The 15,436-nt window shown below is 35.8% G+C and overlaps 2 protein-coding genes across 4 annotated transcripts in view; both read right to left on the bottom strand.

Annotated features, from left to right (window-relative positions):
* Positions 1-543: 543 nt before the first annotated feature.
* Positions 544-6,286, bottom strand: ball (ballchen). The gene is made up of 6 exons (XM_068761441.1): positions 5,899-6,286; positions 4,786-4,855; positions 4,499-4,695; positions 2,886-3,102; positions 1,946-2,119; positions 544-1,826 (listed from the first exon to the last, which is right to left on the bottom strand). Exons 1-6 carry the CDS (start codon positions 6,121-6,123, stop codon positions 1,081-1,083), a joined length of 1,629 nt encoding a protein of 542 aa, XP_068617542.1. The 5' UTR covers positions 6,124-6,286; the 3' UTR covers positions 544-1,080.
* Positions 6,287-12,481: 6,195 nt separating this feature from the next.
* Positions 12,482-15,436, bottom strand: part of chico (insulin receptor substrate 1 chico) — a 46,723-nt gene continuing 43,768 nt past the window's right edge. For all 3 annotated transcript variants that reach the window (XM_068761683.1, XM_068761685.1, XM_068761684.1), the window contains one exon: positions 12,482-15,185. In XM_068761683.1, the coding sequence (XP_068617784.1) occupies positions 15,028-15,185 (158 nt within the window). In that variant the 3' untranslated portion in view covers positions 12,482-15,027. The remainder of the gene's footprint in view (positions 15,186-15,436) is intronic.

Genomic DNA, 15,436 nt, shown 5'->3' with positions numbered 1-15,436 from the left:
TTCGAGCTACATTGTTAATCTTGTATCTTCTGGAGATCTTCTCATTTACTATTCGATCTTGCAGCAAAGCTCATAGCTCTTTGGGAGGCCCTGAACTTTCTTAAAAGGCAGGATAACAACTATATCTCCGATCATCACAGACAACACACACTGGTCAAAGATCTTCGTCTTCAGACTTCCTGAACGCTGACTGCAGCAATTCTTCGATCTATATAGATGATCTAATAGGAATCTAATTACTGTTGGATAATTTGAAAAATCAACTCTTTAACTAAACCTAGACCTTATGTAATAGATATCATTATAAACATTATTTAAATTGTATAATTATAACTTTGCTATAAAAAGAAATACATTGAAATACACACATTTAAAAAATTCATTACACAAACATGCTAACTACACCAAAACATAGTATTTAAGTACAGAGATAGAGTTCCAGAGGGAATTCATTGAAATTATTGATAGAAATGCAGCAATGGAATTTCTCAAATTCAAATAGTCCAGTGATGACAAACCATACAGGATCTCATTTTAATAACACCTTCAAAGATAATGAATTTCATAATATTTAATTCTGAAACCATACACCGACCATAATATTCAAAACATTTAAATATATTGTTTTTTTTTCAACTAACATATACTTCAAGACAAGAGTAAACAGGTTCTTTCTTGACAAGCATGTATTGTCTTAGACCTTATCATCACTTCGGGCGAGATGATGGTCAAATATTTTGCAGTCGATAAAATAAAAATGTACATTACTTGATTTTTAGTCTTAAGTTTTTTGTATAAAGGAAATAAAACGAAAATATGTATAAATGATGGGCTTTTACCCTTGTGATGAGTGATAAAAAATTTCAGTTTTCAGTTCACCATCACTAACCAAACAGGTATCCTCAGGCATTAATAAACCAAAATTGACTCCATACATCATAAAAGCTTAAAACAATTCTGTAAAAAAATTACACTAGGATCACCAATTTATTACACCACGTCTACCCACTAGTGGGCTATGATATAAATTCATCTCAATCATACACAATAAATACAACACAACTAGTCACAAAGCACACGTCACTTTGGTGGCGACCTGCCATTTGTGATGGTAGGCGCATCTTTCCATGACCTTCCTTTCTTGACCGTTAACTTTTTCTTAACCACTCTAGTCACACTCGTCTCCTCTTTTGAAATCAGCCGCTTCTTGGTCTTCTTTTCTTCTGCGAATGAGTCTTCGAAAATATCAGCGCTTGTGTCAGCCGATTGGTTGCTTTCGGCAGCCCTGAGTGGCTTGGTGCCAATGATCTCGGAGATGGGGCTGTTGAATGAGACCTGCCGAGTTTCCCGCTTTGGTTTCTCGATGCTTGTCTGTGTTGCTATATTATTGTGATTCTTCTTAGCAGGTGGTGTGGCTTGTGGTTTTAATTTTGTTTTCTTCACTTTTACAACTATGGATGGCTCCAATGATTTTCTTTTAACTGCTTTTCTTACATTTCTTTTAACCTTTTTTACCTCCACCGGCTCCTCATTTTCACAATCAGTTATATCTTCATCTGATTTAACGATTTTCTTTGACCGACCCACTCTTCGAATAACTTTCTTTTCCTTTGCCTTAACATCTTCAACTTCTCCATCAACTTCATCATCAATTGTGTTATTCTTATCTCTCCGTTTCTTTGTTGATTCCTTGAATTCCAATTTACTGGTTTTAGTTCTACCCTCTCCTTTTAGGTAGCTTTCAAACAGTTGCCTACATTTTACAAAATCTACTTGCTCTTTTGGCTTTAATGAATTGATATATTCAAAGAACTTTATTAAAGCATCTGAAAATTAAAAAAAACTGTGTTACGAAAATAATTTTTATAGTCATTTGCAAACATTTAAGACTTGTAATTAAACTCTTTACCAGAATAAGAAAGTTTTAGAGGGTGTGGTATAATACCTGGCACTGAGGGATATTTCTTTGTGATTTCACTTCGCACATTCTTCATGAAGGCCTCTTTGGCAGCCTGCACTGTTTTGGGCTGCTTCAGAGACTTCTCCCAAGGCAGCTCACCCACCAGCCACTGCAGCATGTTGTATGCGAGAATCTCCAAGTCCCCTCGCATTGTTGGCACTGGGTACATCAATTTCCATTATTAACGTCACATTTAAATACGTAATAGCTCGTATCCAGCGGTTATGCCAGGATCTAGATTATGTCGTTGGTCCACCTAGGGTCGAGTTTACCCCCACCGCATCTACCAGTCCGTCGTCGACACTGGAGCATTTTTCGGCCCCGACGACTGTCGAATGCCACTATGAACAACCAACTCACAGAACTATGTAGATAACAAAGGTTCTTCTGCAGATCTTCTCATTTCTAATTTCATCTCACAGCGAAGCACCAAGCGTAGTCATCTCAATTGATCTACGGGTGACATGAGCTATAATGATTCGGATCCATGTCATCACTAACAACACACCAAAGACCTCTTCGTCAGACATTGTGGTATTTCAGATGACTAGATTTTTCGGAGTTTCCTAGACGATATTATTACTTTATTTGTTGTGAGCAGTGGCAATCCTATATATATAATGCACAATGTGTATGAATTATATAAGATTGTTTCCCGGGAATTGAACCCATGACATACTATCACATGTCTCAGTCCTCTATCGCTAAACTACCACTGCGGATAGATGGTACCATACATTAATTGACAACAAATGAGCTATATCACTCACCTTTCAAGTTTTTACACTTATAACCAATCACCCTGTATAAACAACACTCAATTACACATTATGATGTCCAATGTCTTCTGCGATTGGAATCTATCTAAATTGAGAAGTAAAACATGGTAATTAGTGTTTTGTATTTCAAAATTCTACAATCTCACCTCCAATATGTGCATCTCGACTGGTGTATTCTATAGTGCCATTGTGGGCACATTTTGGTTCCGGCTTAAACTCCTTGTCGTTCACTCTTGTAGCAAGACCAAAGTCAACGAGGTATGCCTGGTTTTCTGTACCCTTTTTTAGACCCATTAGAATATTGGCACCTTTTATATCTGCATGAACGTAGCCTTTACTGTGTATATATTCTAAGACATCAAGCTGAAATAATGTGAAAACGAATTTTGAGTTTTCAAAATTTAAGTGTTTATCTGTGAAAGTTATGTACAAAATTTTTATGTAAGTAATTGTTATGGATAATTGATTAATAAGAAAAAAAAATCCAGGGAGTTTCATTTAAAGTCCTAATAATTTTCTTAAACTTATTTTAGCTGCCTCATTGGTATTAAGGCTTTTCCCCTGCTACACAAATAAAAAAGATTCAGGCACTAGGTGACATTTTGCGAGAAGATAATGGATATCTTTTTTCTATCAATTATTGACCCGCTTTTGACCATCAGCTCGCCTGATTGAAAGAGACTGTGGTAGAAGAAGAACCATGCAGACTGGGTAAATACTTGTTCCTCCTAACCTTACACAGTCCTGGATTATATTTTTCGGGCTCTAAATGTTGTATTGTACAAAATTCCCCATTTACTAATCTATAACAATTTTATTTAATATTATTTATTGTACAAGCTAGAAAATATATACATAGTTGCATAAAAGTAAAGAAATTGTATAATGTAATAGTATGTTATCACACAAGGCAATTTTTTACAGACAACCCAAGTATGGAAACAGTAGAGGGATAAATAATAGGTAGTTAACATGCACATACAGACAAAACATATATACAAACATACATATGTATATCGCATATATACTCATAATAAACAGTACATTAGTAACTATAGTCAACCACAGTATAGTACAGTATTATACATGTTTACGGATACAATAATAGATAAAACATCAAACTGATGGAATCGTGCTTGCTTTAGAAAGAATAAAGAAACAGAGAAAGAAAAATGAATTGCAGGATAAATAATCAATGGTCTAGTAAAAATTTTCTGCCAATGCGGTCAGTGCTGACCGTCAGTAGAGTTTCCTTTTAGGCCTATAAAAATATCATAATCTAAAAATTTCCTAAATTTTTGTGTTTTTGCCTATGTTTTTATCTTTTACTCAAATGTTACTTGGTTATAACAAAAGTGAATTGGAGCCATTATATGTAAGTGATTTTTTTGATAAATTTCTTTGTATGTTAATTGTTATTTTCCTTTCTAAGTTCTTCAATTTTTCAAAAACCTACTTGACATGGAAAAGCTAGAGGGCTATGCAGGTCAATTAATATGAGATTTAGTTTGACAGCACTGTCCAACGGCCTGTAAGAACTAAACGAAAACCCTCGCAAAACGGGGTCATCACTGACTGACACGGCTTCAACTGAAAGTCTATATGTCAACCATCACTGACCGACACGGCCTGGATAGGAGACTGCGTTTTTTTCTCAGCATAGAATATGTTAACCATTTTCTTAAAAATGTAGCTATAAGTTCTTTAAAAGTAATTCCCAATAATTCACAAAAACAACTTCATTGAAGTCACACCTTACCATTTGCAAGCCAATTTGGAAAACCGTATTCACAGGGAACAACCGCCCAGACTCCTTGAACAAACTCCAGAGATCCTTGCCGTATCTTTCCAACACCAGATATCTGTACTTTTCACCATTAAACTCATGTGAACCATTGCCATAAAATGATGGCATGCCGAATGTTGATAATTTTTTTTTCTGCATGAAATTGGCAACTGTAAGTATTGAAAATTATATGAAGTTATAAACTAAAATCACACACAAATGTACAGCGATGCTTGCTAATGTAAGATAGATTTACTTACTGTCTTCTTTTTTGGCATTTCTTATGTAAAAATGTTTTTCAACAAACAGTGGTCCATTTTCATGAGGTTCCTATAATGATAAATAATTTTTAATGCTTCATTTGTTATGACTATTATGAACAGATAGTTTGTTGAATAATTTTAAATTTGAATGTCAAATGAATAGTTCCAATTAAGTCTAATGTGTAGGTCTAGTTGTCTTATTAAACAACCATTTTTTATTAATAGTAATACTACAGCCAGTGGCGTAGCTAGGGGGTGGCGAGCGGGGCGGCCGCACCAGGCACCACAAGCAGGGGGGCACCAAAGTTGAATATATAATAATTTTTTTGTTTTTTTTTTATTATTTTGAACCAAAAAATATTATAAATTAACTACATTCTGTTCTGAATTTTGAAATTATTTAGACTCTTTAGGGGGGGGGGGGGCACCAAGCCCTAATCTGCCCAAGGCCCCAAAAACTATAGCTACGCCACTGACTACAGCCCATTGCTACTTATTTTTATTATATTCCTCTATTAATTTATTTAATTAAATATATCAATTGCAATTTAAGGACATGTTTTGACATTGATCTGCTTTTCATGCTTTTAGGTATTTACAATCCTATATCAGTGATTTCTCCATCATAACCCCTTTAAAAAAGGATTAAGATATCATCTATAAAGACTTCTAGGTTAAGTTTAACCAGGAATATTCTAGAAATCTTCCAAATCGATTATTTACCATCTGAAGACCCAATAACTTAGTACTATAAAGCATTTGTTCACTGACTGGTTATTTGAAAATTATTAAAGATTTGCCTCACAATATTATGTGACCTTTTCAAACAAATTCTTTTGATGCTTAAAAATTTTTCTAGCAATCTAGATTCTAGATTTAAAAACATAATAATAAAAAAACAGGACTTTCTGGAATATCAAACAAAAGCAGATACAGGGGACAATTATATCCTACAGATATGCTATACGATGAGAATAGTTAGAAGTTTTATTTTATTAATGAATTATATTTATTAAGCTATGTACATGGAACGGTTGTCATATATAATACATCCATTATCCGATACAGAGTCAAACTTTAAATGTATATTATATACGGCGTGATACTTACGATTTTTATGACAAAAGGATAATCTGAAGCCTTTTTTGGAGAACCTTCGTGATCGCACGCGGAGTAAATTTCACCAAAGCCGCCAACGCCGATCGAAGGACCTATTCTCCATTTCTTCTTCGCTATCGTGTCGGTGATGACTTCTCCAGCAGGAATAGGCGCTGGCATTTTATAGCCATTCGCCTTTTTCTTCGGCGCGCCCGCCTTTTTAGCTTTACCAGACATTTTTAAACTACTTAGATTTATAAATATTTATAACAAATTTAATGTTTCCGGATCAGTTTTATTTAAACTTCAATCACGACTGTAAACTTGACGACTAAGTTATTAAATTAAATCAAAAAGTATTCATCGTTTTGTTGACACAACTTATAAAACCGTCGACAACGACGGCCATTAAGTAAATTTAAAACACTATTGTGGCAAACAGTAAGTTTGACATTCTTTTCAACTTTAACTCCTGTAATGGCAACACCAATTTTTTTATGAAATATAAATTTAAACTCTGATAAAATTTACAATAATAGTTATATATTTAAATTTTATAAATTACATAATCAATAAGATTCGTTCGTGAAGGAAACCTAATTCTATTTTATATCTCATTAACATATTGTAGCGATAAATCTATTTAAATCCTTTCCGTGATTTTCAATTGCTACTGAAAATGTACAGGTGCTGAAGGGAAATTTAGATGAAGATTATAAGCATAATTAATCGTTTAATGTTTTACAACTTATATTTACTTTAAAAAATCTAAATTTGTGCTGACAGTCGCAGTCTGTGTAAGAATGAGATCGATTGAAGTGCATATGTATGATTTCTCTGTCACACACTATAACAGATCTCAGAATGGCGGAGGAAGTATGTCCAAACCGCGGTCACTGACATTATTTTTGAAATAATTTGTCTCGTACGTTTACGATGCCTATCATTTCTTGTTTTTGGTTTGTGAGCATCTCTATTTGTTATTGTAATTTATGTGCAATATTATATAGTCTATTCATGGCTATCATTGTTGTTTTGGTGTAGTATTCTTTTAGTAACTGTCTAATGAGCAAACTACTAACCGTTTTATAATCCACTATGTATGTATGTACTTTATTTTTGATGCCCTTACTTTATAACATCAGTTATTACAGTATGGTATGATTTTATATAATATATGTGAAAAAATATATTTTTGAAATATAAGACGTTACAGGTCTTTAACCTTTTTACATTTCTTTGCTGGAATATTGACTTCGTGAATGAGAGAATGCGTCCTGATTCACTAGTAACTCGTGCGACAATGTCAATAATTTTGGCGGATCTGTATTTCATTTGACAATAAGGTTTACGGCAAATAGTAATCTAACTAAAATACTATAAACATAAATAACTTACGGTATATATACACGTATTTACGATTTTATATACATATATAAAAATAGTAAATAAAGTAATTGTTTTTATCGACATGAACTGTGCATGCTCTTTCGGCTGCGAATGGTGGGCGTAAAGACCTAGCGGTGAACCATAGCTTTGTGCTTTGGGAAAGTGATGCTATCGTTGGGACAGTAAAGGATTTTGCACGGTTTGTGTTAGACTGGTACTGAGGCATAGTTAGACTTATGTCTGACTATTTAGGCTAAAGCAGACCTGTTGCTTGACTTGTGTTTAACTAATCTTGGGATTGCGTTCAGTAAATGTTGGGCTTGTGTCGGATAGTGCTGAGATTGTGTTAGGGTTGTGTTCGGATTGTAGGGCTTGTGTTCGGATTGTTGGGCTTGTGTTCGGATAGTGCTGGGCTTGTTTTCGGATTGTTGGGCTTGTGTTCGGATTGTTGGGCTTGTGTTCGGATTGTTGGGCTTGTGTTCGGATTGTTGGGCTTGTGTTCGGATTGTTGGGCTTGTGTTCGGATTGTTGGGCTTGTGTTCGGATAGCGCTGAGATTGTGTTGGGCTTTTGTGAGGATTGTGTTGGACTTGTGTTCGGATAGAGTTGGGTTTCTGTTCAGATAGTGCTGGGCTTGTGTTCGGATACCGTTGGGCTTGTGTTAGGATACCGTTGGGCTTGTGTTAGGATTGTTAGGCTTGTGATCGGATAGTGCTGAGTTTCAGTTCAGATAGTGCTGATATTGGCTTCAGATAGTGCTGAGCTTGTGCTCAGATAGTGTTGGACTAATGTTAGGTTTGTATTTGCATAGTGTTGGGTTTGTGTTCGGATAGTGTCAGTCAGTCAGGCTTGTGTTCGGATTGTTGGGCTTGTGTATGTGTTCATCTAGTTTTGCCCGTGTATTCATCTAATTTTTGGCCATGTGTTCGAGCTGTTTTGGGTTTGTTTTCAGCCAGTATTGTGAAATTATAATCAATAAAACAACATCTCAAATCCAAAGCTTTTATTTTTATTTACAATATAATCGTAATATGAAAGTAAACAAAATGTAGCGTACCAAAAAAATTACATTTAGAAATTGAATAAACGCATGTCCGATTTTCGGACCGTCCGCAGATACAAAAGCTAAATACACGAGTCGCGGGTGGTCGAGGGTGGTCACCCGTCGTCAGTCGCCGTCCGCCAGCCACCCTAGCGGCGCTAATGGTATGCATCCCCAGCGCTCCCACCGCGCCCCGCGGCCCCTGCGCACCGGTGCTCTACCGCACCCGGTGCAATCGTAACGCACGACGTGGCCCGTCGTTTGACTAAAACTCAAAACAGTAGCACCATTTGTAAAAAAATATAACTCTTTCTCGAACAACAGAACTGCTCGGGGCCCGGCGCGGCGGGAGCGCTGCGGGGACGCCCTCACACTATATACAACTCGGGAACTGCTCTAGACGTCACACATGCCTTACAGTTAAACGTTATAAAAAAACCACTATTTACGCCGTCACAGGAACATATTCGTTTTACAATCAAATAATAACTAATTCTTCAAAACGGACTAGTAGTTATCGAAACACCCTTGTCATGTCGGTCACCCGGAGTTAGATAAAGCCGCGTTCACACTAGCGTCCGATGTCATTCTACCCGGATTATCTTGTGAACATAACTTTACATGTATGTAGTGTAAACAGATTAATTTAGACCATGGAATGATTCAAAACTAAAATATGAATGCTTCCAAATAACAGCGGGATTGACATGTGCTTAAAGCTATAACTCAATGCAATTGAAAACAATTTGGCACTTGCGAATGACAAAATGGAGGGTAGATGAAAAATTTCATTACTGTGTTCGGGAATATTCCACACTGCACATCATATAGATTTTAGAGCAGAGTTCGCATATGCGAAGAGAAGTAGGGTACTTCTAACAAGTCTTATAAGATCGGCCACGGGTAGTAGTAAAAAAGACAGTTTTGAAAGCGATCATAAAAAAAAATTATAGTATGGACTCTTAGATCATTACTTGTTAGGAACCATCGTGGTTTCAAGTTTATCATTTTAGAAGGGTATTGATTCTGATTGTAGATTTTATTAAATTGAGCTGTATAAAAGAGAACATAACAATGCATTATTGAATGACTATATCCAACGATGCTACTGAAAGCATTACAAAAGTAAAACAATGACATGCATGTCTTGAAACACAAATATGATTCTACCCACAAACTATTTACCATATGTTAGCGCGCAGACACGATTTGAGACCCGTACGCAGTTATTGCGACATTTGTTTCGATTCATTAAATAATTTGAACGCTTTGTGACCTTAATTGTACCTTTGTGCTCTCAAATGCATAATGTTTCGTATGGCAGAGGGCGCTGGTGTCGGGTGTGCGGGGGATCGTTCCATCGCACACCTAATCTAACACTAGCTCGGCGCTTCTTACAGCCTAAGTGGAATAAACGTAAGTGTATATACTACAATATATAACGCAATGTATAACTACATACATCACTAATTGCGAGGTGAAGCCGGATAACGGCACAATTGACTAAACTATACAAAAACGAGGGTAGACTGCGTCCGCAATTCGTATCGTTTGGGATAATAAGTTCATTAAATAACGCGACATTTCTTGTAGACGACTTATTTGACACGGGTGCCTAAAGGATAAATAAAATAAATGAATTATCTTACTACGGTGTTACCGCAAACGCTGTACCGCGCCTCAAGTATATGCGCGGTGAGACGGAGGGAGTGTCTGCCAGCTCTTGTCTCAACTAAAACCCACTTTCCAAAGTCGCGGTAAAGCAGTTTATGTCACCATCACTGATTACACTGGGCTTGAACTTAACTTCCGAAAAAAAAAAGACTAAACCGCGAAACTTCGAGAACATTCTATCAGAAGATTTCTACGTACAATTCCGCCAGTCTCCGAAACAAAAAAGGTTTTAAATATTAAAGACATTGTCCTTCGATTTAAGAATTATTCGCTTGAAATTCATCACAATGATAATCAATGATCGGAATAGGAGATTTCCAAAAAAATATGTCAAACGTATATATTAATATGGACATACCTCATCTTCCAGAAACTCGAGTTAGACAGCTGACCGCTATTCTTGTTTTCGTCTTTATGGCGTATATATCAGTATAAAAACTTCGACAATTTTACTTTTTACATAATTAAATCTAATTTTTATCAATGACAATTGTTGTTTTATTACAATAAGACATTTGAAATAATTACATATAATTAAAAAAAGACGTATCCATGTTATAGCTTTCGGTGTAGATACTTAAAAAACCACCTATTCCGACCTTAACAAAGATGTATTAAAAAAATAAGCAACATACGATGACAAGTTTTCAACGCTCCGTGTACAGTAGAGTAGAAAAGTACTAAACAGCGTACAGTCCGTTAGATAAGTACTACTCGGCGTACAGTCCGGTAGAAAAGTACTAAACAGCGTACCGTGCGTTAGCAATAAATAATTTTTAATATAAAATTTGGTGTTTATTCAGTCAAGCGTTGTATGCGGGTCCCATCCCTGGTCCGCGAGAGGTCTAATCTATTGGGTCAGGCTGAACACACGGGACTAGCACGTCGCTGTAGCGGCGGAATGTAACGTACATATCAACATCTTGGCACTCGGCATATACCTTCCGATTATACTTGACCCTTTTGCGGCAGTGCACTATGACATATACATATATACAAACATATACATATATGTAATTCTATATTATCGTTGTTATACTAATTTATGCTCGGAGGCTTCGCGAGGAACTTCAGTCAATTTTATCATAACTACACTACCTTTACTTTTCTTTACAGTTGTAATATAAAAAAAAATACTATTATTTTTTTTCACAAAATAAATATTTTGCAATCGGATACATTCGATGTACAGTCTGGTAGAGAAGCATTACACGGCGTACTGTCCATTACAAAAGTGCTACACGGCGTACAGTCCGGTACAAATTGCTACACGGCGTACAGTCCGGTACAAAAGTGCTTCACGGTGTACAGTCCGGTAGAGAAGAATTAAGAGAGTATATTCCATTAAATAAGTATTTTTTCATAATACATTTGACGTTGTGCAATATATGTATATATATGTAATTTTTATCTGTGCAAATTTTTTTTCTCAATTAATTTTATGTTCGTTCTTGTCGACTAGAGAAGAAAACTCAATAGCAATGATCGCTCTGTTTGTGCTAAATTGTGGGTCTATATAGTTCGCCGCAAAAGGGTCAAATATAGAACTGGAGCCTACTGTAACAATTTATATGACGAATTATATAACATACAAAACATTTTGTTTGACACGTTATTGGACAGAATGACTATTGGGCAAAGACAATGTTAAAAATGAACTTTTTTTAAATTTACAATTACAAGGTTTATTTGTCAAATAGTAATAACAATATATATATTTTCAACACCCTTGTGTTACACTGATTATTTTACTAACGACAATTGAAAATTGGAGGTAAGCGGGTTGGAAGGCATGTCATGATCTTATATGGCATGAACAAACGCTTCATGGAGTAACATACATAGATGCAAGAGTCGACACAGGAGCCTATTAGGGGGAATTCCCTTAGGGGAAGTTATCGACTTAGGCAGTTTTTTAGTGTCCAAGAATCAAGCTTCGGTTTACTTGACCGGTGACGTCATTCTGTCCACGAACATGTAAAGGTTTACAGAGCGGACGCGCGCTGGGCCGCTAATATGGCGCACGGCGCGGTTCCGTACTTGCTAAATACAAGAGGCACCGCGTTACAATAATTGCACTTAATATTCAACGAGAAACGGCGGGTGTGGCCGTGCGGCTGCAAACATATCGCTCAGCGCTATCGACCTGCGCAACATATGTAAATTACATATACAGTTCCTTCGACATGTTACATTTTGATATAAAATGAAAATGAACTTCGATACATTTCGGTACAGTCGCGCATGAAATTGATATAAACATTATATTATGTTATATCTTTATAATTGATACCGTCAAATTGACATTTTTTTCGAATATGGCAAAGCATGGATGTCTACCACGTTGACAGGTATAGAAGAACTTTGGTGAAGATCTATATACCTCATTGTGGTCGTGCATCGACTTCCTATATGATAATGAGACCTTGTTTTATTTTTTATTCAAATATAATTAAAACTGATTCACTATAAAGCACGTTAAAAAAGTTTTATTAATTTTTCAATTTCAAAAAATTGTTTATTATTTTGACTTTTTAATTGTCGAATCTTTAATACATTCCAGAAAAAATAAATACAATTTTTTGTAAATTTCACCAAAAGTCATTATCCATTGCCGCTCGAGTATGACTGTATGTGATAACGATTTGTTTGCAGCACGCAAGGTAATACGTTTACGTAACTTATCCTTTACATTAACTCCTACATAACAATTACGTGTTTATCTCTAAGTGGTATCGGCAGAGTTACGTCGTACATTATGTAAAATATAATTAAACTATTCAACGTATGACCGCGCGCCCGTCGGGCGATAATGAACCTTCGCCCCTCGCCATTAAGTCCACTATAGTTTCACTCAAAATATAAATATATATATATGTTTCTTAATTCTGGATGCGCTGTCATACGTTGCCGGCTAATAGTAGTACACGGTGCAGGCATGCGATAGTGAACCGTATTAAGAACGCACAAGGTCCTATTTCGCGTGACAATTTTATAACTACGAACAACAAATAAAACTATCAGTTATATTCCTCCATTGTTAACCTGTACATTGTTTTTTTTTTTATATATTTTTTTTGGATAATTTTGTTTCGCTTTTGCATTAACAATATGAAAAAGAAACATTATTTTTTTTCTATTTATTTTGAACACATAATTCCTGTAAACAGACTCCGAGCTTGTTCTTTACGATGTCTATAACAACTGTCAACGTCTTATAAATATAAAAAGAAAAATTGTTTAAACCGAACAATACGGGTGTGTACAATCACCAACAAAACTGTTACAATTCATAATTAAACATTTACGAAACAAAAATGTAATACCCAGTGAAAACTAAACGTAAAACATAATAATTAAAGAAAACATATTTTAACAAAGTACAATCAAATAGAATTTAAAAGAATAATTAAAAAATTAAACATCGAAATATATGAATTTGAGCAACGGGCATTACCCAATGTATATATTTACACAAGCTAAAGATCAAGCCCGGATATATATATCTTGTTGCACGTCTATAATTCTCAACAGTGTTATTACAAAATTTGCGCAGTGTAAATCAGAAAAATAAAACCTCACATAAACCTCTTTGCTAAAGTTTGCCAAACTGTTCAATTCATGGCGTGTAAACAGAAAAGATCCTTAATTTTAGATATTTAAAGATAAATTTTATAAACAGACAATTAACAAATATTTCGTTTTTAATTAGTGAATATAACGCACATGAGAGGGAACAGTCCGAGGCGAGCCAAATGTAAAACATATAACAGTGTAGACATAACTCGATTATTCTTAATAATGTAAATGATTGCACTGCAGTACATTGAACGGAGTAACCTAAGAACACAACAGGTCAGTACATTAGGGAACGTAAAGTCATTTTGAGTTGAACTACATTAGGCCTCTCTCACAACCGTTTGCATTTATGTAAATTATATTTAATTTATTTTATACATATATTTTATTAATATCGGGACACGCAAAACCACCCATCACCAACGATTCAACAATTCCATGCGAATTATATTGTTTTTTTTTCATATTTTTTTTTATCAATAGTAAATTTAATTTATAAATCATTTAGCAATTGTCGCCGCGATTGTACTAGATATATACAGCATGATTCGTTACTCAATGACAATTATTACAAACGATAGCGGTAATAAATAAATATCTATAATTACGAAATTTTAACCTAGTAACAAGCAATACCGTATGATAAATGTAATTTTAACTTTTTCTTTTAATTTCACGTAAAAGTCGAGTACGGTAAAGTACAAATGTAATGTCAACATCAGATATGTACTTTGCTGTAATTGACTGCGATGTCCAATGTTCGAATATAAATACTCCCAAGGAACAAACAACAAAATGCGATTCGCTAAAACGTCTCAAACAACCACCTCGAAAGGTTTCGTATGAAAATATAACATGATACAAGATTAATATAGTCCAGCTTCATAAGCAAGCGACATTAAGACTTAACACGACAAGACGAAAGCGTTTTACTTTCAACAAATTTTCATAATTGAAAATAAAAATTCGTATATCACTGCTGCTTGTAATCGATACGATGAAAATATAAAAATAAATCTCCAAGTACTGCAAGTATGTAGAAAATCGTGAAGAAAATTTAACAAGTACATATGAAAATGAATAAATAAATTTGTAACTATTGCGCTATGTGTACACGGGCAATTAATAATTCACCGATACGAATTTGTCTAGAGCAGAAGTTTAATATTCGCCTCATCACACGACGACACGACGGTCATCAACTGTTCCACGCTTCGGACTCCAGCTTCGTCCCGGTCCGATATACTAATCTAAGTCCATCACTGGTGAAGGACGGGTAGAGTCCATGTATCACTTGTCCGACTACCCTCAACACAGGAGTTACACTAAAGGCCACCTGGAGCTTGATCTCTTACCAACGCCTGGTAACCTGGGATGATCTCCGCCGTTGTTTCAGTCAAGCGGAGACGTAGTTTACAAGGTCGTCGGTGAGATGGCGCTGCGCGTGCGCGCTCGCGGCTAGGTGGCGTGCGGGTGCAGCTGCTCGCTGCGCAGGAAGTCGATCTGCGTGTAGAGGCGCGGCGCGGCGGCGGCGGGAGCTCGTCGCGGCTCCAAGTCCAGCGCCGCGTAGTGCAGGGCTCCGCCCGGACTGCCCGCCAGCGGCGTCGCCTCCGTTCCTGTCAAGTTAATATTTGTTAGTGAATACAATTTAAAACAATCATTTCATCATCATCATGCTGGACATGGGCCTCGGTCATAGGTTTCCAAAAGGACTAGTTGGAAGCCTTAACAATTTCTCATTATTATCTCGCTATCTCGACATATAATTCTGGACGTTCCATTCTTTTTTTCATCAACTACATTATGATTTTTTGAAGCGTTTTTTGGAATGAAGACCACGGAGCTACTACAACTTCCGCTAATAAAA

This window comes from Battus philenor, unplaced genomic scaffold, assembly GCF_028537555.1.
Source record: "Battus philenor isolate CCGP_79_NKW_IND1 unplaced genomic scaffold, ilBatPhil1.0.hap1 SCAF_15, whole genome shotgun sequence".
Classification (NCBI taxonomy): domain Eukaryota; kingdom Metazoa; phylum Arthropoda; class Insecta; order Lepidoptera; family Papilionidae; genus Battus; species Battus philenor.
Note: the sequence above shows the minus strand (reverse complement) of the source record. Positions and strands in the feature narration are given on the sequence as shown.

Coding starts and splice junctions, on each gene's coding strand:
- ball (XM_068761441.1), bottom strand. CDS start 6,123: ATGTCTGGTAAAGCTAAAAAGGCGGGCGCGCCGAAGAAAAAGGCGAAT. Junction 4,856..5,898: donor ATCCTTTTGTCATAAAAATC/GTAAGTATCACG, acceptor TTATCATTATAG/GAACCTCATGAAAATGGACC. Junction 4,696..4,785: donor AAATGCCAAAAAAGAAGACA/GTAAGTAAATCT, acceptor CAATACTTACAG/TTGCCAATTTCATGCAGAAA.